The 23,703-nt window shown below is 38.7% G+C and overlaps 1 protein-coding gene and 1 long non-coding RNA gene across 4 annotated transcripts in view; one reads left to right on the top strand and one right to left on the bottom strand.

Moving 5' to 3' along the window:
* The window catches only part of LOC125182793 (uncharacterized), a 263,096-nt gene extending 243,660 nt beyond the window's left edge, over positions 1–19,436 (top strand). For both annotated transcript variants that reach the window (XR_010825632.1, XR_010825633.1), the window contains exons 4-5: positions 10,452–10,589; positions 18,830–19,436. This is a non-coding gene — a long non-coding RNA (uncharacterized lncRNA). The remainder of the gene's footprint in view (positions 1–10,451; positions 10,590–18,829) is intronic.
* The window catches only part of ADGRD1 (adhesion G protein-coupled receptor D1), a 154,843-nt gene that overhangs the window by 38,118 nt on the left and 93,022 nt on the right, over positions 1–23,703 (bottom strand). For both annotated transcript variants that reach the window (XM_013173436.3, XM_013173437.3), the window contains 3 exons: positions 13,388–13,491; positions 10,444–10,555; positions 4,439–4,592 (listed from right to left, as the gene is read on the bottom strand). In XM_013173436.3, the coding sequence (XP_013028890.1) occupies positions 4,439–4,592; positions 10,444–10,555; positions 13,388–13,491 (370 nt within the window). The remainder of the gene's footprint in view (positions 1–4,438; positions 4,593–10,443; positions 10,556–13,387; positions 13,492–23,703) is intronic.

Genomic DNA, 23,703 nt, shown 5'->3' with positions numbered 1-23,703 from the left:
GAATTAGTGCTAGTTTCACTGAGAATCAGAGTCCTTTTTCATCCCTTCTTTTTTTTTTTTTTTTTAAATGTAATTTCTCTCTCTTGCTATTTGAGCAGTGATATCCAGTGGAGCAACGTCAAGTTTATTTTTACCACTTTCCCCCAAGTAAATGCACCTTGCTCAAGAATACAGAAACAAACTAGAAAATGGAGATGAGTTTCTCACAGGGGTGCATGACTAGCAGGCAAGAAGATAGAAATGGTGACATTTAGTTGTCTAGAGCATCACATGCAGCAGTGAGAGACAATTATGAATAGAGCCAAGCAAATTAAGATCCCACTCAGATGCCCAACCAAGATTTATTTTAAAATAAATAGGTAATAGCCCTGCAAGATTTCCATGCTTAAAGTAGACGTTTCCAGATGGGTTCTGACAGTTCCAGTACGCAGCATCCTGGGAGGTGGAAGAGTGCTTTATGGGATTACACAGGAATTATACAAAGGCAGATGATTATGGTCCTGCTGCCAGGGGTAGCGGCATGCCACTGGCCCTCAGCACCGTGATATCCTGTTGTGCCACTTTAGCACAGCTTTCCAGGCCAGGAGCTGGAAAGGAAGCGAGTTTTTTTTGCCAACAGTTCTGAACATAGTGCAACATCATCCCTTTAAATACTAAATGATTGTCTGTTAATTCCTGTATGATTTAATAAAACGTGAAGGTTTGAGTTTTTATCATCTTATGGAATTTAATAACCAGGTCCCAGACAGAGTATTATACACAAAAGCTTGAAGTTTCAATTTTCTTTTAAATTCTTCAGGGTTTCTGCATGAGGCTTATACAAAATTCTCTGACAAGCAATTTCTGCTTAATCTTACTAATTATCCTCATAATCTTGTTAATTATCTTCATAAAATTCTGCAAAACTTTCCTGTAATGGCAGAACTATAATTTTTGGAAGAAGTATTTTGCTCTTTAATGACTGTGGATAGAAACACCTTATATTTATAAATGAGAAAGGTGCTCAATACTTAAGAAGCAGCACCTACAGGTATTGCTTAGCTCTTCTACCTTGAAATCCACTCTGCAGGGTGGAGTTTAACAATCCCAGCACTTGATTGTGCTCCCCCATGCTTGTCCAAATCAGGAATAACCCATTAGAAGCATATTTGTGTAAAAAGTAAGCAAAGGCAAGATTTAAGTTTACTATTACATCTGTATATTTAAGAAAGGAAAATCCTATACATATCTGAACAAAATCAGCAATAATCATATTGAACAGAGCAATTATGCACTGACATAAACCCATCTGCTGAAGCTCTTTCTACCATGGGTATTTGAACTACCCTGGCTCTCACGTATGCCTGCATCTATGATTCCCAATCAGATCTCCAATTGCTGAGTAGAGACAACCTTGTTGATTGGCAGTGTTTTTCTTCTGATGCCAGTTGTCTTCCTGTAGCAAGCAAGCCCTACCTACATGTCACAGAAGCAAAAACACTTGTGACTGACTAACTCTCCTTTAAACTTCTAGTCTGCCTTTTTTTTTCCCAAGTCAAAAGTCAGATATTCAAAGGATTTAATGTGATTCTTTATCAATTTTAAATGGCAGTGAAGAAGAAAATTAAATACAGAGTTCCTTCGGAAGATAATAAAACTTACGCCGATGAAACATAGAGCAGTCATCTGCATAAAAAGATGTGTTAAGACAGTGATAGTAAAATGTTGTTCACCTATAGTGCAGCGTTTGCTCTTTCTTTGCATTGACAGGATATTAAATGGTAGATGGCATTGGATGCAGCATCAAGGTTTTGTTACAGTGAAATGGGAGTATTTTTCCTTTAAGAAACAATCATTCAATAAATTCCAGGAAGGCTGAAAAAAAATGTGTTTAGCCTAAGGGGATCATAAGATTTATTTTGGACTGAAGAATTAATATGGATTATATATTATACACAAAAGTAAATGTATTTGCTTAATCTTTTGGCAGTAATAATTGCATAAGAGCTGTAAAGTTTAGTCTACCCCCATAATAGGTAATGTTAATGTTGTACTGGCACTGGTTATCATCCATGAAAGAATTATGGTTATGGTTCTTCACTGTATCTGAATGTTTTCTCAGTTAGCAGATGCTACAAATATGCTCACCAACTCTATCCACAATCACCAAATTTATGATGCAATAGACTGTGCATTCCAGAGCACAGTATCAGATGAAAATGTTCTAGTACACCTTTCTGGCAGCTGATCTATGGCAGTGGTGTCATCTGTGTCTCTGTAGTCCCAGTGCAATACAGAGTTACACTGAAATGGGGCAAATCATCCAACACACATCCCTGTGCTGCTGCAGCATGAGCTCTCCAGGTCCCCAAGCCAGCTAATTTAAAGCTACCTTGCAAACCCAGCATCAAAATGCAGCCTGCAGAGTAGGCATAAACTCTGAATAGCTGGGCACTGGAAGCCCAATAGCACATCCTTATTCAGACAGAATTCTCTGTAAATTTAGCCCAAATACAGTCTGAAGTGCAATGCCTAAAATGAACATCAGATAGGTTACCAGTTTCCCTCCTCTTCTTTGCATTAAACTTCATATCTAATCCATTTTGCTTTACGTTTCTGAGGCACTAATGGTAAATAAAATGGAAAATGCCTGTAAATCTGTGAGCTCTATTTCGAAAGCTTCTGTGTCATCTATACATCGAAAAAAAAAAAAAAAAAAAAGACAGGCTTTAGAAACTCTGAGACAGACAGTTTGAAACAAGCAATTTTAAGACATTAATTCTGCAATGTTATATATGTAATTTATAGAGAAAGATGAAGATTAGACACTAATGAAAATATGTTTCTTTCCAATACTGAAAAGATCTATTTTACTTGATGGGGAAAAGTATATTCTCCCATCTGTTTTGTAGAAGTTAATTTTGTATGATTTTCTTTTCTTTTGCTATATTATACCATATCTATGGAGAAGTCTATGATGACAGCAAATAACAAAGCTTAGATCTTTTGCCAGCTTGGAACAAAATCTCCATTCTAAGGTGCTCCCCAAAGGAAAGGAAATTGTCAGGAATAAGTAAACAGGTTAAGGTAAAAGAGCTACAGCAGAATCTCCAGTATCACAAACTGTATCATCAGCATCCTGCAGATGGGTGGGTGGGTAACATTTTATTATGATAATCTGTGTGGGTTATGCTGAATCACCAAGGCAACAGTATTTTTTTTCCCAATCAATCTCAAGGTAGTTAAGGTAGTTTTAAAGGTAGAATATTATCACCGTCCTCAAATTTCTCTTCTTTTGAATTACAACTGCAGGCTTTAATGCAATTTCAGCACCCTTGGGACTAAATATAATACCCAGGACGTCAATCAACTCTACGTATTTGGTATCCTGTCTCTCTGATTACTGTTGAATGCATTTTACAGGAGTAATAACCCTCAGAAATCTCAGCAGATATTATCAGATCATTGATGGTCAGTGTGGAGTTCTTTGTTCCCATGTCCTGTCAACTTGTGCCTCAAGTTTCAACTTGTCATTTAATAGAGACTCTGCAAATTTTTATACATGTACACAGACCAGATCTTCTGCTTAAATAAGAATAATGTGTCTGGGTTTTTAAATTCAGGACTGGAGTTTGACATTATTCCAGGAACTATGAGTTTGCAAAAGTCAAATGCATTCACATTTCAAATAAAAGTAAAGAATGAAAAAATGAACTATCTGTTTTGATTAACATGAGACGAGACATCCTTGTCTCCAATTTCTTTCCACCTTTTTTGGTCAGTGCAAGAATTAGCCAATCCAAACTGTAAAAAAAATGTCAATTTTTATTAGATACTGGAATATGTATATCTGTTACGGTCTCAGGATGGCACAAGAATGCTTGACTTTTGATAGCTGTATTCAAGACAAATTTACCCTAAATTTTACAACCAAACAAAATAATCTTAACACAATTTTGTTAGCCTCTTTCCCCAGACTTGCAGAACTTAATATGTGGAAGTTTTATGGGATATATATATAAATTCTCTCTATTGTACTTTCATCAAGATCATGAAGGAACAACCCAAAACTACTCAGTAGAGCATGAGCACATACTGCTGCTGAAAGTGGTACTGACACTTGATTTCTAATTAAATGTTGCTGTTTGTATTCAGAGTAAATATACTAACAAGAGAGAAAGCTGGTGACTGACAATAAAAAGAACTTGTCAGTGCAGTGAGGCCTCCCTCCCCTATTCCTCCTATTGATTTGCTAATTTAGGATCTGATCTGGCCTAGTGACATCAAAGAATTTACTGCAGTGGGATTATGTCTAGGGACTACACATATTAACATTTGGTTAAGACCTACTCTCAGTAAGGTAAACTCCGATCATAAGATCACTCTTTTACATATGCTTCTGAATATAATCTTGTTCCATGGTGAAGAAAATAAAAGCAAGCAGCTCCTAAATGCTTACCCCATCCAATTCCATAATAATATAAGTGCTTGCTCTCTTCTGACCCAAATACTTTGATCACCATACTGTAGAGATGAAATCCTTCCATCAGCATCCATGCAAAAGCACTCAGAAAGAAAAAATGAAGGAGAATGGCCAAGATCTTGCAAGGCAGCTAGATTAAGAACAAAAAAAAAATATATATTACTTCTTTGTGATCCAGTCATATTGGTTTTGCAATTATTTTGTTTCTTTTTACATTTATGTTAAATCACTGGTGTAAAACATTAAAGTACAAAGCACTAGAGGACTATTTTTCTGCAGCATTTTGAGATAGATTCGGAGTAACAAATCCTCTTACCTTATCACAAACAACAACAACAAAAATCCATTGCCAGACATGCTGTGGAAAGCAAAACTGATTGCTTATTTGTGCATAAATGATACTCTTACTAAAGTATATACAATATTTAAAAATTAGAAATTTGCAGATTCAACACCTGTTGCTGAGTTTGTAGTAAACAAGAAAATCAGACAAGTGAAGGTACAGACACTGTGCTGTACCCTGCTCCCTCTTCTGTGATGTTCTTCATATTAAAAATAGGATAACACACAGGTTAAATCACATTGCATTCTAGCGTCTGTGTGTCTGTGTTAGAAATTCTGTAAAAGTTTCTTACATGCCTCTATTAGCAACACTAATAGAGAGATTTAAAAAAATTACACCAAGCTATAATTGGCTCTCAATTCCTATGGTGGTCATCTAGTTTGCCTTCCTGCTTGAATTCCCGGTTACTGAGTCTGAAATATGCACCTGCTGTATGCAAAGCCATATTTGCCAAGAACACACTTAGTGATTAAGGCAAAGAACTGAAATTCTTCTCCGTAGGGTCCTTACAGACAGTTCAAATCCTTTGTGATAGACTTTTGGAGCACTATGTGCCTGCCATCAAGATTCTGGCAATAGGAGCTAGTAGAGAAGTTTAATCAACAGAAAAATAGCATCAAGAAAGTAAGCCTACCCGGTGGAAACTGGACTATCTGCTTCGGTGTAACCCACTACATGTTTTGAAGTGAAATAAATGCTGCCCCAAAAGAGATAGGAATGCCATGCCAAAGGCAATGCAGCAAGAAGTAAAAATGTCCTCCTGAGTCCTGCTTGCAGCTGCCTCTAAGTCCCGCTTACAGGCCTTACTACGGCCTGCTGTGGGCTAGAGGAAACGCAGCCTGGGCCTGAGGCCTGGCTTTTCCTTAAGGGCTGTCATAGCAGTTCTCCCAAGTTAATCTTCAAAGAGATCCTTTCGAAGAGATCCTTACATCTCTTACAAGTCTCTTATCAGCCTACCTTGTAAAACAGTGAAAAGTAACCCTTTCTTCTTCCCCACTCCTCACATGTTCACACAGCACATTCTCCTTTCCCCCACTAATTGCTTTTCGAGGATGTCTCACCACAAGTGGTTTCCCTCATCATACAGTAATTGAACAGATGTGACTGACAATGATCTTACCACACGATAACCTTGTTTGGTTTGCTTTCAGTTAAGGTACATTTTAAACATGTTCTTGGAAGGAGTCCCAGCTTTATTTGATTTTTGCGGCCTGTAGCATACTGATGGTGGTCATTCTGCTTTGTAGCTGTAACATCCCTACTATGACACCTCCAGAATTTTGGAGGAGTTGCTTGCATGTGGTCCACAGAAAGATTTTTTTGTCTTCTTCAAGGATTTCCTTCCTCATCTGAACAAGTCACAGTAAGCTAACCAGGCCAGGAGAGCCTGTGTGCTGAGGAAGCATTACCAGTAGAAACCAGTTTGCTGCCACAGTGGTCTTCAAGATGTTAATCAGTAGTTCCCTTTGTCATGTTAGTTTAGCTGGTCTGTGGTGGCATTTTTTTCTTTTTGTTGATAGTTTGGTACTTGGTAGGCTACTGAAAATTAAAACGTTGGAACTTTGATAGTGTAATAAAAATTGAGGCCTTCCAGTAAATTCTCACTTTTACTCAGCTGGTCCTGTGCTAGTAGAGGGACATTCTGATGCAAATCCCCTGTGATTACATGTATTAAAAAGCAATAACTTTGGTTTTAATTCATGTAAGTGAGATCTGTAGGCGTTTTAGTATTTCAAAATGTTTGGTGACATAAAACTAAACCAGATTTGCTTATTGACAAAAACTGTAAAAACCTTTCCAGTTAATTTTATCATAAGGCAATGAAATCAATTTTAATGCCTTTTGATTTCTATCAGAAGATAAGTCCACAAAAATATAAATGCAACATAAAGCTGACTTACAAGCTACTCTTGTCAAATGGATACTTTCAATTTTTTTGAGTAGCCAAGCAATACACATCACAAAACACCAGAAAAAAAAAAAAAATAAGCGCAGTTGCAGGAGGCTAGTCTGTACATAATTTTGCTTAATACTCATTCCACATTTATGCCTTACTTACTACTTTGAAAACATCCTCAAATGGCAGAATTGCCTTCTTGATAGAGGCATTGCAAAGCTGAGACAATACACATTAAAAACAACTAGGCAACTCTTTCTGTATCACAGGATGCATGCTACGTAGAGTAGGATACTTATAGAAAGACAGATCTTACTACTATTATTACTACACTTGACTAATTGTGAGTCTGTGGAAATACAAAAATCAGTCCAGCTAGTAGCAAAGCCTGTCATGCTATGGTTGTTGAGAAAGTAAAGCGGTCTCTCAGAAATGTCTCTAAGAAAATAATATTAATTTGTTCATTGAGGACAGTCTTAAAGCAGGTAGGTAAATTTGCTTGTATTTTCTAAATCCAATTTGTAATAGTGTTTTCAATTTGAGTTGCAATTTTATTGCATTTTTAAAAAGCACACTGAAAATGTCCTTCCCTGCAGTCTTTATGCTACTTTGATACACAGTCTTCAAATTCTGTAGATACCTATAGCACAAACAAAAGAAATTCATTTTGTTTCTCCAACTACTGATGTAAGGAATCGAGATTTCTATTAAAAGAAAAAAAAAAAAAAGATGTTCCTGAATGTGTTAGGAAGACCAAAGTCCTATTGTGGAAGTTGAGTTTTGTAGTTAGTAAGTTAAACATTGCTCCAAAAGGAAAAATGCTGTAGTATAAATTGAAAATGATTAAACAATACATCTGAAATTAACAGGGAAATACTGCATGCTATATCTGGAATCAAAAACTAAATATCCCTAGAGATAGAGATGGGAAAAGGATGGAGAGTCTAAAGGCAGTCATGTAAGAAAATGATGTGAGCTCATGGTCTGTTTATTCAATGCCATACCTTATTGCACTGCATTTCCTCAAGCAGACTGGTACCACCTGTCCTCTCAAGCAGAGCACTTATAAACTGTTTAGCACTAAATATACCCACCTTTGGCAGAAGGAGAAGATTAAGTACACCTTCTAGCGTACATACTGCCTCCCTCTTTTTGTAAACTACCATTTAGCAGTCCAATTACAGCAGCAATTAAAGGTATTAAAACTGATGTCCAAGCTAGTGAGAACAGAGCATGCAGAAACAAGTACACAAGACTAATAAAAGGATGAATCACAACACTCCTGATCCCTAGAGGTTATAACAATAAAAATAAAAGTGCAGCGGATACATACTTCATGCTTTTCAGCTTCAAGATCTTTACAGTATTGTGCCATACAATTATTGCTGTTACAGAGGAGATAGAGCTGAAATATCCAGGGACTCTCTGAAATGTTTCACTTTGGAAAGCCTATTGCATAAAAAAGGCTTGTTTTCTGTGAGCTATGGTTTTAAAGGAGAAAAAGTATTCATAGTGGTAAACATAGTGGCCAATTCACACCAAAATATAATCACATATGGAAAAGATCACTGGTTGGAGAACCAGCCCCTCTGGATGTAAATAAAAACAGGCTCAGAGAGCTACCAATTATGGTTTCCCTATAGGTAAACATATGAGAAATTAATACAGGTTTTGATGTTACATGACTTTACCTACACCACTTCCAAAAGGAGTACCTGATACGTTTTGTCTGGTTTCATACAAAATAATTTCAATATAAGTGAAGTATGTTTTGAAGGGGTTTAAGAGACATTAAAATATGCACCTGTTAAACTGCAACATAAATCAATGTGAGTGCTTTACAAGCTTAGCTACCTCTTCTCAACTGAACAAGCAAATGTCAGTGTAAACAGGGCATGCTATAAATGTAGGTGGACCCTGGGATAGGACTCTGGAGAATATGAGCTCTAACAATATCCAACTAAAAGCAGGAAATGCAACTAGTACTTTGCAGTATTTAAAAAGGCTGGAGGTGATGCAGGCTTGGTAAGCTGTAAAGAAGCTTTTACAACTTATCAGAAGTGGTTCAGCTGGATTGTTTGAAAATCTGGATTGGCTACAAAAAGAGAAACTGTGAGAATAGGACACCTCTTATGCTCAGGGAACATTTGTTGCCCTCCAGCCTATGTTCTTTCAGCAGAATGTTAGCTCTATACTTACTTAGAGAGGATTATTTTAATACCTAGTTTACCTTTGTTTTCAGGTTTAGGTTACATCCTTTGTTGCTCTCCACAGTCTTAATTTCATTTTTCATATAAACCATTCCCTATTATTTTCCCCCTTGCACATTATCTTAACTCAGGACCTACCTGGATGTTAAGGTTGTTCATACCTGGAGGAGTACAAACTTAGATTTACAGAGTTTGTACATCCTCATGTAATAATAGCTTATGTAAAAGCAGACATTATTTATAAACTTAACAGAAGTTCAAGGTATCCCATTTGAGATGAATATAAATTTACATAGCTTTTGTATTGACAAAATTAAAAGTATGCAAACCTCTTATTTACTGGTACTAAGAATGAGAAGAATAAAAGATTAGTAGAAAGTCCTTTTTGCTTGTCCAAAATAATATGGAGCAACAGCTGACCAGAGAAGCAGCCAAGTTTTGCCCATTACACAAACAGAACACACTGGAAGATTATTTTAAAATCAGTTTTTGTTTCTGCCTTTTTCAAGTGGGACATTACATCAACAGATTTTATGTGATTTAAAATAGCGTTTTTTAATATTTTTTAATAGTGGGAACAAATCATTTTCATTTGTGTGTAATATAGTTACCTTGGCATACTCATCTTAATTGAGTCTAATTAATGTTTTAGGTGCCAATTCTGATGGTTTAGACCGTGGCACTCTGTATAAGAATTCCAACCTACAGTAGGAGATCTATAAAATCAGTCTGTAACTTAAAGTTCAGGTCTTCATGATAAGGCAGAAAAAGCCTAAACTTGCTTAAAGCTTAAGTTCCAGGTAAGCAATATGAACATGTATGTCATTTGCTTAAATAGTTGCCCGAGTTGCCTAGGAAGTATATACGTGCTTTGCAGTACTGAGGATCTTGGTTTAAACTCTTAACAATACCTAGAGGCAATGCTTTCTGACACCTATGGCTAAGTAAGCAATGCTTGCTGTACCTTTCTCATTGATTATGACTCAGGTCAAACATGAATGATATTTTAAAAATATCTAAATTTCCAGAGTGGAGATCATGAACAATAAATCTGCTACTCAAAACAATAGCATATTCTACCACATAAATAAAACCTCATGAACAACAACCAAAAAAAGACCTTCTGTTTTGCTGACCAAGAAAGCAGAATAAATTGTGAAAGTTCCACTGGGAAGCTCATTACCTTCCAGCAAGAATAAGATGACTTTTTAAAATGAAAAAAAAAAAAAAGGAGGAAAAAAAGAAAGAAAAATCAATCACCTAACAGAAATACAAATAAACTACCACCCTACCTAAGTACAAAATTCATACAACCTTCTCCAATACAGAATTGTTTTGCAAACAGACACAGACAAATACTATTATAACACTACTGAATTCACAGAAAGCTTTATCCAGGTTGTGGGGTGGCATTTTTGGCTAAGGCATGTTTAAAATGGGAGACCTCACCTGCAACAGACACTTTCTTGCATGCAGCATTCATACCATGCAGATGCCTTGCAAAAACACAGCCATTCTCTCTTGCACTTACCGTTCCAGGGCTGAACTGAAAACTGGTGAGAAGCAAGATCTGAGCTACCAAGACAGCAAAGGACAGATTGGCATGGATATGGTAGCGCTGGTTGCGGATGGTGCTCACAGACCTGGCAGAAGACAGAAATACACATGAAAAAGACGGTATTCCAAGAAACACGAACACATTTATGATTTATCAGAAAGCATTTTGTTTGGCTTTTGGTCTCTTGCCCTGGTGGGGTTATCACAATGTCTTTTCAGCACTTTTTCCACCAGGACTGAGTGGTATCTACCTGGTTTCTTGTTTACTCTGCCACCATCCTGAAGGCAGCAGCAATCTGATTTGCACATTAACTAGCTCTGCTAATGACTTGTGATGGAACAGTTGCAAAGGGCTTGATTCTGAATGGTGCTGAGCTGTCAAGGAGGGACATCAGATCTGCACTTTACAGAAAGTATTCAGCACCTTGCACCATCTAGCCCAGACTGTCCCACAAAGTTTCTCTTTGTATTTTGTTGAGATTTGCCTGTATTTGAAATAAGTGAACTTGAAAAGGATGCTGTTACAATTTTGACTTTACCAGTATCAGCTTCTTAGCACAAGAAATATAACTACTTACACATATGGTCAATGCCCATCTTGATAGAGCACTGACCATGATTACAACATTATATGAACCTTGTCTCTCTTGTCTTTGCAAAAACTGGCAGGAAATCTGACAAGAACGTGGTTTCCTGGCAGCCTTCTGACCATTTGCTTCTGTACTCATCCAGAAATAGGAAGTATAAACCAAAAACATTATCTGAACATTTCAGGCCTTTTGCATAATTTTATTATTTTCTTTAAAATATAGAACAGTGGTAATGACTACAAGTTTTCGCTTTCGATCCATGCTGCCTGCCAGTCCCTACTGGCAGCTTTAATTGTTTTGGGAGACCTGAACCATTTGCCTGCATGAATGGCAGTGCTTCCTCTGCACAACAGTACCCACTCCCATCTTTTTGCTGCATCACGCTGCATTGTGATGACTTTTGCAACAGCTGGTGATATATTGTGCTCTCCCCCTTCAGCAGGATGACACGGACTCGATGATGCAGATGATGGCTCGCTATCATCCCTGCTCTTCTAGTGCTGTTTCAGCCAAAGTTCCATGAGAAGGGAGTGAAGAGGGAGTCTAAAAAACTCATCAATGTCCTAAAAGTAACCCAGAGACAGGTTGCACTGCTTGGTGCCAATGGCTTTCTAATAAGGAGCTTCATGTAGTCACAAACTGGAGCGTCATTGCCCAGAAGGCAATCAGGACTGCCCCCCTGGGAAGCAGCTGTCCTTGCCAGGACGCAGAGTAGCAAAGAACTTGCCAGATTCCTCTCCACTTACCTCATGATCAGCTAACGCTGCATTGCAAAATTTCACTTCAGCTGTCTAATGAGGCCGTGCTCTCCAGTGAAAACCTAATCAAATTATTTTTAATTGGCAGTTTGAATGATTCTGTATGTAGGTGGGGTGCTTAACACTGATAGTCAGCTGGGTCCAAACTCTCTTTCCAAGTGTGCTGTTTGCCTCCAGTTTCTCAAGGAGTTTTCAGCCCAGCTGCAGCAGTATCAGCTTCTTTTGCTCATTTTCCTTTCTAAACACTCTAACATCCAGTTTTGCACTCAAGACAAAAATGGAGCAGATCATTCCCCTTAGTCTAAGTATGCCAATAGCGCAATGCCAGATAGGCAGACATTGGACTTGTTTAGATTGGATTTTGCCACTCATTGCACATTTAATCCAAGTATGACCAACACAGATCTTAAGACTTGGAAATAATAAGTTTTTTGGAACAAACAAATATTGCAATCAGTTTATTGGGTTTCAGCAAACCCTTTTTCCTAGAAACTGGCCTCTTAACAGGACATCCAAAAGACATGCTTAGGCACAGAAATCAAAACTTGAACTCCTGAGTAGGAAGAACATGGTTTAGTGCTTAACAAGAAAGGAGACAGAAATCACATTCTTTGTTAAGATCCCAATCTGCTGCGCAACCTTGGATGAGTTATTTCACCCCTTGTCAGATTTTCTATTTTTTAACAGAAACCTCTATAAAAGCTTTTTTTTTTTTTTTTTTCAGAAATGTTTGTATCAAGCCTAGCTGGGCCTCAAACTCAGCTGTCACTACTGGAACATAAACAGGCAAAGAGACCCTAAGTGCCCATGGCAAAAACCTTCCCAGTGCAGAAAGCACAGCAAAGGGGCTGCCATATTACAGGTGTGAGGGTGCAGGGATCTAGAGGATTTAAACACGAGACAGAGGGAATTTCACACTTCCTATAGTGTCCTTCATCCTCCTAAAGGAACACATTTGTAAACTCGCCCAACAGAGAACAGAAAGATATTTGAAAATAAATGTGGGTTATATGATGCAGTTGTAACCAATCCTGACAAAACAGAAATGACGCATCTAATATTGACTGAGCCTTCCTGTCCAGGCACACTTACATGGCTTATAAATACACTGCCTTACAGAAAAGATGGTTACAAAGCAGAAAGAAGTACTGCTCATTTCACTCCAAGCAATTCCAAGAAATATCTAGTGGGGAGAGTGTGTGTAATACTGCAGTAATTGCTGATACTGTGCTTGCCTTTAGCTCCTGATCAAACACTCTACAGCCTCCTTACAAGATTCCTGAATTAGGGCAAGACATGGACATTTAAAAAAATAAATAAATCTAAAAATCCTGCATAGCATGGAAATAGCTCGCTATATAGAGACCACCCCATTTCGGGAAATTAGAGTAATTAAGAAATAACCAACCGTTACAAATACATGTGCAGGATCTAATTAAGGAAGGTTGTAGAATTACTAGCCTTTGTTTTATTCTGAGCACCTAAAGGGATCCAAATCAGTGGCCTGAAATGCATTGTTTGGCTTTTCTGCACCATAGTTCTCAGCAGGTATTAAGTTAAAATCACTCACGACAACACAGCAAATGTGACCAGCGTGATCGTCAAGCAGAAGATGGACAGAGCACAGCCGATGTAAGTGATGGAGGAGAGGGCCACCTGGTGTTCTCTCGTTAGCTGTACACAAATGAGAGAAGAAAAAAAAAAGAAAAAGAAAAAAAAGAAAAAGAAAAAAAAACTATTAGTTGATTTATTACATTACAGAACCATAGGTCAGCCCCCCTGCATGTAGCTTTTCCTCTTCCCTTGTCCCCATATATAAGGTGATGTTCATGATCATTCACTGCTGTTTCTGACGTGCAAAATGAAGAGCCGTCTGAACTGTCAGCTGCACAGCCAGGGCATCCACATGTCTGTGGCATTTTGGTTCCCTCTTGCATTTCATCAGTCAGTATTTCCTCAAAACAAGTTAGCTCCTCTACTGCTGAGATAGCATCAAGCCTGAGATTAGAGCAGTTTATTGGGCTGCACAAACAATGTCAGCAATGGGATATTTCACAGCTCGCAGGGCACTTTGCTAATGCTCTCACGCTGCAATAATTTACATCGTTGTGCAAATACCAGAAGTGCTTCACAGCAGTGAGAACTGACAAACCAAGATAACCCATAAATCACGGGCCATTTATAGCCCACTTGTTTTGTTTAATGTATCATGTTTTCAGTGCCTGTTGAAGGAGGTGGACTAACATCTACAGAATGGAAAACCAGAGAAAAGACCCAGCAAGAGCAGCCAGAGGGTAAACCTCTAGGTTCAGCCTCTATTTTTATGTACAGGCACCTTTTGGAGAAGTAATTCAATTTTCATGAACATTCAGTCTGTGACTCTACAGTACCCGACACTAGGATATATGTTAAAACCTGGGTAGATTCAAAGGGGGAGGGACATTTTGTTTTGTCTCTTCATCCTAACTTGATCAGAAAGTGTGCTTTAATTTTCCATGCAAGTTCGCATACAAGAATGACAAAAAAGCCACACCTAACAAAGGGAGCCAGGCAGTATTAATATATAATAAGTAGAACAGAACTAGGCAGGAAAAAGCTTTCTCATCTCAGAAGAATTTTCAAACATTTCTCCTGACTTGAATTTGGATAGAGTTGACATTTTCATAAACTGAACATCTGAAAACAAATATGTAGTCAATCCAAAAGTTATTTTATTATTATTATTTTATTTTTTTGAAATGCCATGTTTTTATTTCAACATCTATTCACTATACATTTAATTCCTGGCTGAAAACTCATTCAGAATATTTATTAATTCCAAAAAAAAAAATACTGAAAGAACCGATATATTTTCCTATTTATTTATTTATTCTACAGTAAATCTGTCTAATATAAATAATCCATCCTCACAGGTTGGGATTTTACATTATTTTCACACACACAATATCATTTCCTGCCATGCAAAGTATTTCATCAAAGAATATTGACCCCATCAGTTCTACTGATAAATTTCCCCTTAAAATTCCTTTTATAGTATAGAAATAAATGCTGCGTGTTTCTTAGAAAAAAAATCATTGCATATACAGACAAAAATGATGCACTGTATATGTCCATTTTTCCTGTAATTATCCACTAACAGTACCAGCTCACGTGCAGTCAGTGTCACAGCAGAACCGATTCTGGCTCTCCCAGCAATCTGAGCACCATCAAGCGATGCAGCAGCAGCACTGAAAGACAACTGTTGCTATGGTGTTACAGTTCCTAGGGAATATGATGCAGCTCTCTAGTACTTTTTTTTTTTTTCTCTTTCAGCCAAAGACACATTTCTTGCCCCTGACTTGGATAGCATCAATTACAGAGACAAAAGAGTTCTGTGTGCTGGACCAGCTTAAAAGGTCCACCTAATTTCTACGAAAGAGCTTCTGTCTCTCCTCATTGCCCAGAAAAGCCATGTATAGCTTTCACAGATTGTTCCTGAAACAGGAATAACTTCCATGGTAAATTGGGCAGTTTTGAAATGATTTCCTCATCAGGGATATTCACGTCCAAACTGCATGGACCTCATTTCCTGATTGCTCTGGTACACATCCGTTTCTCTTGCTATGGTTGATTTGCAGTTCTCCAGAGGGAGGAGGGGAGCAGAAGAAACTTTCCCAGCTTCTAGTCACCCTGAAATCAGAATTTCTCATCAATTCAAGGCTTGCTTTCACTCCTTTCACTCCCAACACCTGCAGCCAGAAACTCTCCTTACAGAGGTGAAAGCTGCTCAGCACTCATTTCGATTTCCTCTGGTCTATCACAGTGTTTGCATTGGCAAAGGTGGATAATGTCTACCAACGAAATGTCTTATGATCACATGCAAGGACAGAAGATGCAGGGGACCCATCTAGTGGAAACAGGCAAAAATCAAAAGCTTTTCTTTTTCCATTTTACATGCAAAAGAAGATAATAATCACATAGACATCCTTTTCTAACTAATTTCTATCATAACTAACATGCCTCTAAGAAAGTAGTTTCTCTGGGCTGTAGCTCAGTCTTCCTCCAGAAGACCCTGCAGGGCAAGACAAGGCATAAGTCAAGCACTCCCAGGTGGAGCCCCTATTAGTTGGAAACCTCAAAGAAAAAAAAATCACTCCTAAACAAAACATAAACAAGCCATTCAAACCTAAAATAACTGACATAGGTATCCGCATCTGTGAACTGGAAATCGCCCTTGCCTCTGGTAAACACGACCAAAATCTGACAATGCTCCATGAATGATGTTCTTAAATCAATATCCCCATCTGTCTGCTAACAACTGTTTCAAAAGCAACATCACTGAAGTTCACATTGTCGTCCTGCCTGGTGTGAGGGACAAAAATCTTGCAGGTAGTTCTGAATCGTTTTTATTAAGGAAAAGGTAGAGCCCTCTGATAGCTGTTCTCAAACTGAACTGTCAGGTTGGAGTTGCACCAGAGAGCAGTCCCTGCTCATATCGCCTCCTGCCACTGCAACCAACTCCTTTTTGTGGATGATATCGGTTGTAAGGGATACAGCACAAAGAGACCTGGAATGATTCCCAGCATGTGCAGCCTCATTTCTAAAGACAGGTATATGATGGGGAAGAGAAGAGAACCTGTACTTAAAATACCAGGTCTCTACTAACTCCTCACAACCCAGCTGTTACACCACAGCTAGATGGTGTGTGTCTGTGCTCACACTATATGCATGCAGTTTTTTTAGAAATACCTGGACTGACAAAACGTGGGGCCTCATCAGTTCAGAAACAATTCCCTATAAATCCTAGTGCTCTGACAGGAGCTGATTTCATCTTACCTCAGCTTGTCTATTTGCAGTTTTTCTGACTTAGTTCATGACATGGAATACAAGACAGTAATTTGGGATGATCTTGTAGTCAGCACAAAAATGCTAATCGGGCTGTAATGTTATTACTAAAGAAAATAGCATTAAAGAGTAGCAAATAAAACATTGAGCAATCTGTGAAGTAGTCCCATGAGGATGATTCTCACACTTGTCCCAATCTACATTAAATTATTCTTTGCTTCTAAAAGATTTTGCTTCTTTGAGGGTATAAGGTCATCTTCTAAAGTCTGCAGCAAGCTGAAACACTAGGAAACAAGCTCGTGCAGTCATGAGTGTTAGTAATCATGAACACTATAAAAGACAGATGTTTCTTAGTTTCAGCTTTGAGAAACACTTAAATCAAAAACTCATACTCCATATAAAACTCCCACCCTTTTAGTTTAGCCTGTGACAGTCTTTACCTTGCAAGTGTCGCTAATAATGTGGACAAAGATCTGACAGATTCAGCAGTTACACCCATCTGAAATATTATAGTCTATTGTCTTACCCTACTTCTAACTCATAAAAGAAGTTAGTACATTGCTCAACAATTTTATTTTGGAAACTCATAGGCAACCGGATGGCCTGAGAAATGATCCTGGAAAGACACCAGTTCAGACTTCAAATGTATATTTTTCTTTTATGATGTTGTTAATAACAAGAAAACGAGTGACATCTAACTTCTCAGTTTAAAAATAACTGCACAGGAAGATGAAAATATATTATTATAATGGGATGGTACTTTTCATCTCTGGAGGATCTGGAAAAAGTCAGTTGAAGCTGAGAGGTTTGTTTGGAAGACTGTACTCTAAAAATTGTTAGCTGTATCTAGATGAGAAAACCTATTTATTTATGTAATATTAACAAGCAACCATCTATACCGCACAGCACAGCAATACATCAAAAAGCTAAATGGTCTGTAGAGACAGAAAATATCAACGGGTCAGATCAGAGCATCTGTGTGGGCAGCACAGGGCCCTCTTTGCTCAGCATCCCCTTCCAGGTATTCCCTTCTTTTCTGTGAGTTCTGCGCTCTTGTTGCTGTTTTTCCGTATTCATCCCTCAGTCAGTTGATCCCTCGGCTTCTCCTTTGCAGAAGGTGTACCTCTGGCTTTGTCCAGAGAAGGGACGTTTTGGGGGAGTGCTAATCTAAACTTTTCTTCTTTATATAGTGCAGAATATCCCTCCCTGTTTGCCTTTAGAGGCAGCATGTCACAGGGCTGAGTTCAACTACTTAAAACGACGTTTGTCATAGATGAAAAGGGTTGTCTGTATAACAAATTACAACTTGACAACGTAGCCATGAAAGAATAATTTCATTTTCTAAACTACTTTTGAATCCTCTGTTCTGAAAAGCAATTTCTTCAAAAAACAAACAGCAAGTTTTGAACCAAAAAACAGTTTTACAGCCTTAAGAAATGAAGCCTGCAGTCTAAGGACTACATCATACTTATCATTTGCATCTTAGAGTGTGAATTATTGGTAGAACTCAGAATATGATATTTTGCATGTGTTTATATAGTGTAAACATTTTATAAAATGAAAGTTATTTGTTTACCAGTGGAAATGTAAGACCTGACAACCGTATTTTGCCCTAAGTCTTAGCATAAGAACAAGTGATATTTTTGTGTCTCTTTTGGCCAGCTTGCCATCTAAAAGCAGCATTACCATCACAAAGCCAATTACAATGATGTATGATTTTTGCCCTGTTTACCAAGCTGACTGAGATCTGCCATGAGATGATCAGCTGCTGGCTTGGCCTGAAATCCAGCCTCCAACCCTTCTACAAAGGCTTGAAATGATATCTTCTGAGACATTTCTTGGGGAGAGGGAAGGGAGGAGAGGTAGGGTTGAAAAATTAAGGTTCAGCCAACCCTCTTAAAGCTGCACCTTTAAAATGCAATCTGAATCCAATTAAGAAAAGGATGAATAATTAACTTTGGCAGCCTGAGTGTTTCAGAGACATTAAAACGCTGGCCTTGGCTGATGAAGCTAATGGTTTTAATTGCCTCCAGAAAGGCTGCTGAAATTCAATTTCAGCCCAGTGAGGCCTTTATTTGTATATTAAATAATAATAACAATACAAATCACTGTTTTCCTTCAGCTTGCCAAGCACTTTGTTATGTACATAACATTATGTGCCTTTTTTTTTTTTTTTTTTTTTTTCCAGATTAACATCTGTGTTCCATTCAGGAGGCTCAGTCTACTGAGTGAGACCACAAGTATGATTTTGGTGGGGCCACACCTAATGGGGCTACACAATCACTACTCACAGCAAAACGTCGAACTCTATTCAGAGACACTTTTCTCAATCCACAGTGTATCAGACACCTTCAGAGGAAAAAAGCCTCTGAGAGTCATGTTTTGCAGCGCAATCATCTTTATCAGCCATTTCCAGCAGAACTGCTTTTGAATTCCCATTCGCTGTGAACTCCACATCTCCGGGAGATTAGCAGGGAAGTGCTACAAAGGGGACTTACTTTTCAGGCATTAACGGAACCTTTTCCTCCAGCCCAGCCCGGTGGCTGCTTATTTAAAACCTTTCGCTGTGACATGAAAAATCTAGAATTTTCCAAATATCTCTGCCAAAGTATTAATTAGTATTTTTAAAAGCCCACATTGCCTTTTAGAGCACTTCTGGGCAAGATGTCATCAAACAGTGGGTAATCTGCTCATTATGAACCTCACCCAGCAAGCTTCTCGTTCAGATGAAGCCTGAAGGAAGCATGGCAGGGAGGAAGGACTGAAGTTCTGAAGCGGTACCAATTACAATAAAGTCTGGGGATCAGAAAAACAGATTTTTGCGAGTCTTTCCTCATATCTCTGTTTGTGTAACACAGAGCAGTGTGCTTTTCTGCCTTCATTTCAGGCCTAAGACCTGCAACGTTCTCGGAAGAAATGGTAAATGTATTTACAGCAGATTATCCTCTGTGAAACTGAAGGAGCTACTTTCGCCCATACGCCTCAGACTTCTACATCTGTTCTCTACTTTCAGTTCCAGCAAGAGCAGACTCATACTGTTCTCCAATTAACAGATAAACCAAAGTCCACGAGAGAGGCCTATGAGGAGCAGAAAACCCAGTGTGGGTCCAGCAGGCTCTAGCAGGCAGAGAAACAATGGTCTCCTGCCAAAACGAGCCTTAGATCTTTCAGAGCAGTTGAGGATAATTAAATACCCAGCTCCCAGCAAAATTCAATGAAAATGAGTATGTCTGCCTCCCTTCTCCCCGGCTTGGGCTCTGATTCAGAAATGTCCGTTTCGATTCAGGACTGTGGCTAGCTGTGGCTTGCACTGCAGCCAGAACTCCCCAGGTACCCAGCCCTGAATTTCCCCTACAGCATGCTTTGGGGAGAAAGGGCTTGAAAAGGTCAACACCAGAAGCAGCCTGAACTGGACAGTACAGAAGGACTAAGTTTAATGATGTTCAACAGAAAACAGTGATGGGTTAAGGTGCACTATCGTAACATTTTTATACTGCACGGGGAAATCCTTTAGTCAGCAAGAAGATCTAGCTGCCAAATGGCTCGGCACTTTCATTCCCACCATAGAAAGGGAGACTATGTTATTTTGCTAAGTGTTCTGATTAAAACAGAGTCCTATTTCATACTCTTTTGACCATTATAGTGCTCTTAAATATTTGTGCTTTCCAAAATAAAAAGTAAGTTTTTGTTCTGTTCTGCTGAGTGAAATTAAGTAATTGCCAAACAATTCTCCAAGGGATGTCAGGGGGTTAGTATTTTGCAGCATTAGTCCAACTTTTTCTGTGTAATTATATGGGATTAAGGACAGGCCCAGAGATTGTCCTATTTCCTCCCATCAAAATTAGCAGAATTGCACTGGCATATGAACGGAAGCGCAAAAGGATGAACAATGGCTCTGAGTTAAAATTTTCAGGGAACATGGGTGTAGTACAGACAGAAGAAATACAATGCAAATCACAGAGTGAGCACATCAGTGAGATCCTCAAAGGGGGCAACATTTACTACAATAAAATGGAGGGGAAAGCAGAGAGGGTGAGCAAGAGCAAAGAAGAAAATTTACAAAGCAACCCTAGCATAAACACATAGGCTGATTTATCTTTGTTCATCTGTTGGGTAAGGGCTGTCTAAACTGTCTGCAGAGATCTCTTCAATTAAATAAACTGTCAATGGTAATAAACAAGGACCAAAAAAATTGCAATGCCTATCCAATTTTTAAATATTCAACAAGAAAGAAAAATTACTGGACTAAGGCACTATTCTTTTTATGTTCCCAACAATGAAAAACATGCTGAGAAATGTAATTATATTAAAATCACAAAACAGCAGAAATCAGTGAATGCCATGTTACTTCCATTTCATTGTCCCATTACAGCACATAATCTGAACCTCAGCTGGCTGAAAATTTTAAGAACAAAAGTTCCCATTTCAAACTGTTATTTTGATGTCCTCTGAGTGCAATATTTGAATAATAACTGCAAAATTCGATTTAGGAAAATAACACACCAAACTTACAAATTATACACCTATACCCCATATTTTTTAATATTTGACAATAGTAGGACATTTTCAAAACAGCCTTCAGAAACACAAATAGATGAACTTTGTTCTTTCTCAGTCACCCATATGTTGTCCAAAATTGCTGTCAAACTCAGCTATAACAGTGAAAAATAACATAAAAACACATATATATCCCCAAAGAAGATGTCCTTCCTTTTGTAAATAGAAGCCCACAGCCAAATCCCTAAGTCTCTTCAAAATCCTGGGCTCCCTAAAGATGTTATGTGTTGCCTATATATTCAGCTGCAAGACCAAGAAGTTTTTTAATGTTTTGACCTTCATAAACTCTTCTCTGCTTTCAAGCCCATTGGTCGGCAGCTTGAAATGCATTGATCCTCCCTTCTGAATCATGGAAAAAGAGCTCCTTTCTGGTTTTAAAGATGTAGAAAATATGTTTAAAAACCTGAACAGTTTCTGCCAGAGATTGTATGATACCATTACTTTGCTGAAAATGTCCATCCGCTTGTGAGCTTTAGTGCAGTCATTTTTACATCCTCAGTCAAAAAGACAGAAAGAGCAAAGCCTCACAAGAAACCAAAAAGAGAGAGAGAGAGAATTGGAGAATTGTCTATGAGCCATAAATATTACTGCTTTGTCCTACATTGGTCTCTTGCTAGATGGGGATCCAAACAACCTCTATTCTACAGTGGGAGACACTGATTTCCCCTTTAAAAGGACTTGGAACTCTAGGTCCCCAGGTGTCCAGCATCCTTTTGCTGAAATGACATTTATGTGGCAGATGGTACAAATAGCCTGGCATGCTTCGTAGTTGTTGGATCACTATAAAAATAAAAACTGCCAGATGGCTGGCATGTTTGCTGGCAGTAGCACAGGACCCCACTGACTGATGAGAGGAAGTAAAGCTGCCCAAAATGAAATAATAGTGCCTGAATTTTCTTTGGAGTGCTTTTGAAGTGTGGCTTGCTCCATGTTGGATTTGACTCCTGCTGGCTAGGAAGCACTTTGTGACATCCCTTGGTCTGACTGCGCCAGAGGAACACTGCCCGCATCTCTCCTTCTGATTTCATCTGTCCTCCCCAGCCAGGGCACAGGCCCTCTCCACCAGCCATTTCCCCTCCAGCAGGGGGTACCACTGGGTGCTGGGTGCAGGTGGTTGCATTGTGTGCTGAGATCTCCCCAAGACCTATGCAAGTGGAAGATATGGAGGATACGTACTTGAGGGATCATCTTATCTCCCATCCTCTGCTGTTCCTATCAAGGTTAAAATCTGCTGCATAGTGAGGACTGTAGTACTCCAGGAAAACCACCAAAGTATCACCCTGGGTGCCCTCTACTTGGACTTTTTCCAGATGAAGCAAACATAAACCAGTTTAAACACGTCAAACTAAATGGATTATTTATTTTTCCTACCACAGCTATATTAATGCACCATTGTCTTCCTAACTATAACATTGCAGGGCAGCTGGCAGCACAGGTTTGTTCTGACTGCAGCGAGCAGTGGCTGAGGTGAAAGCCAGAACATGGTTCTGTGAATCAAGGAAGGCGAAAGACAGGAATTAACCCCTGAGAGTGCAGCTCCAGCAAGGATTTGCTATTTTTTACTTTATCTGTTTCCCGCATCAGAAAGGGGAGCTTGATCAGAGCAATGAGTTTCCCAGAGGAGGATGCACCAGCTGGTTAATATCTGCACAACTGCTCCAAATGTCCCATGGACATATTTTGTTGGGGCGGTGCATTTATAAAAATTCTCAATCTTACTAACTTGACTAGAGTTGTGAAAAGGCTTCTCAACTGAGTTTCCAAATTCTGATGGTGTCCTGACCTTAATTACGTCCATGCAACCTCACAAAGGCAATCAAGGGCTGAACATGTCCCTTAGGAACATTCTGCTTGTCTTTGGTCACATTTTACCTTGGCCTTACTTATTTATTTATTTAAACAAGTTGATTGCCAATAATCTCCAAAATTCCAAGCAAATGTTATTGTTTCCCAAGTTAAAACCTAAAGAAATCTCATCAAGCAAGCCTGAATTCAAGCCAGCCGCGATACAGACATAACAGCAGAGTGATAAAGACACAGATAATTTTGGCACTCCACGTGGCCAGTTCATCAGCAGGCTAACAGGTCAGTGCCAGCCTCACATCTGAGTGCCACATGGTTGTAAGTTTTTCCAAGATTGTTTTTTCATTCCTGAAATAAACTTGTTACAACTGTGAATCCCCTGCATAACCGAAAGCAGCTAAGCTGCATACACGGACCTCAGGCTCATCAGCAGTATTGTTAGTACCACTCTTTCACAATCACTGCGGCGTTACTGCAGTCAAGCTGTTGCTGAAACTAATATAAAATCTGGAGTAGTGTTCAGCTCTGCTTGTAATCCAAGCTCAGTTTTAGCTAATTCACAGCATTCAAAGAAGTTCTTTTCCACACACTTTTGTATAGTGCACAGATATCAGAGTGGGGGTTCACTTTCTCACATTTAAGTTAACATTCCAGAATTTAAAACTTTCCCTCATCACTGCTCTCGTTCAATTTCTTTCTGTG

The sequence above is a fragment of the Anser cygnoides genome, chromosome 17, assembly GCF_040182565.1.
Source record: "Anser cygnoides isolate HZ-2024a breed goose chromosome 17, Taihu_goose_T2T_genome, whole genome shotgun sequence".
Taxonomy (NCBI): domain Eukaryota; kingdom Metazoa; phylum Chordata; class Aves; order Anseriformes; family Anatidae; genus Anser; species Anser cygnoides.
This window is presented reverse-complemented; position numbering and strand designations above follow the sequence as displayed.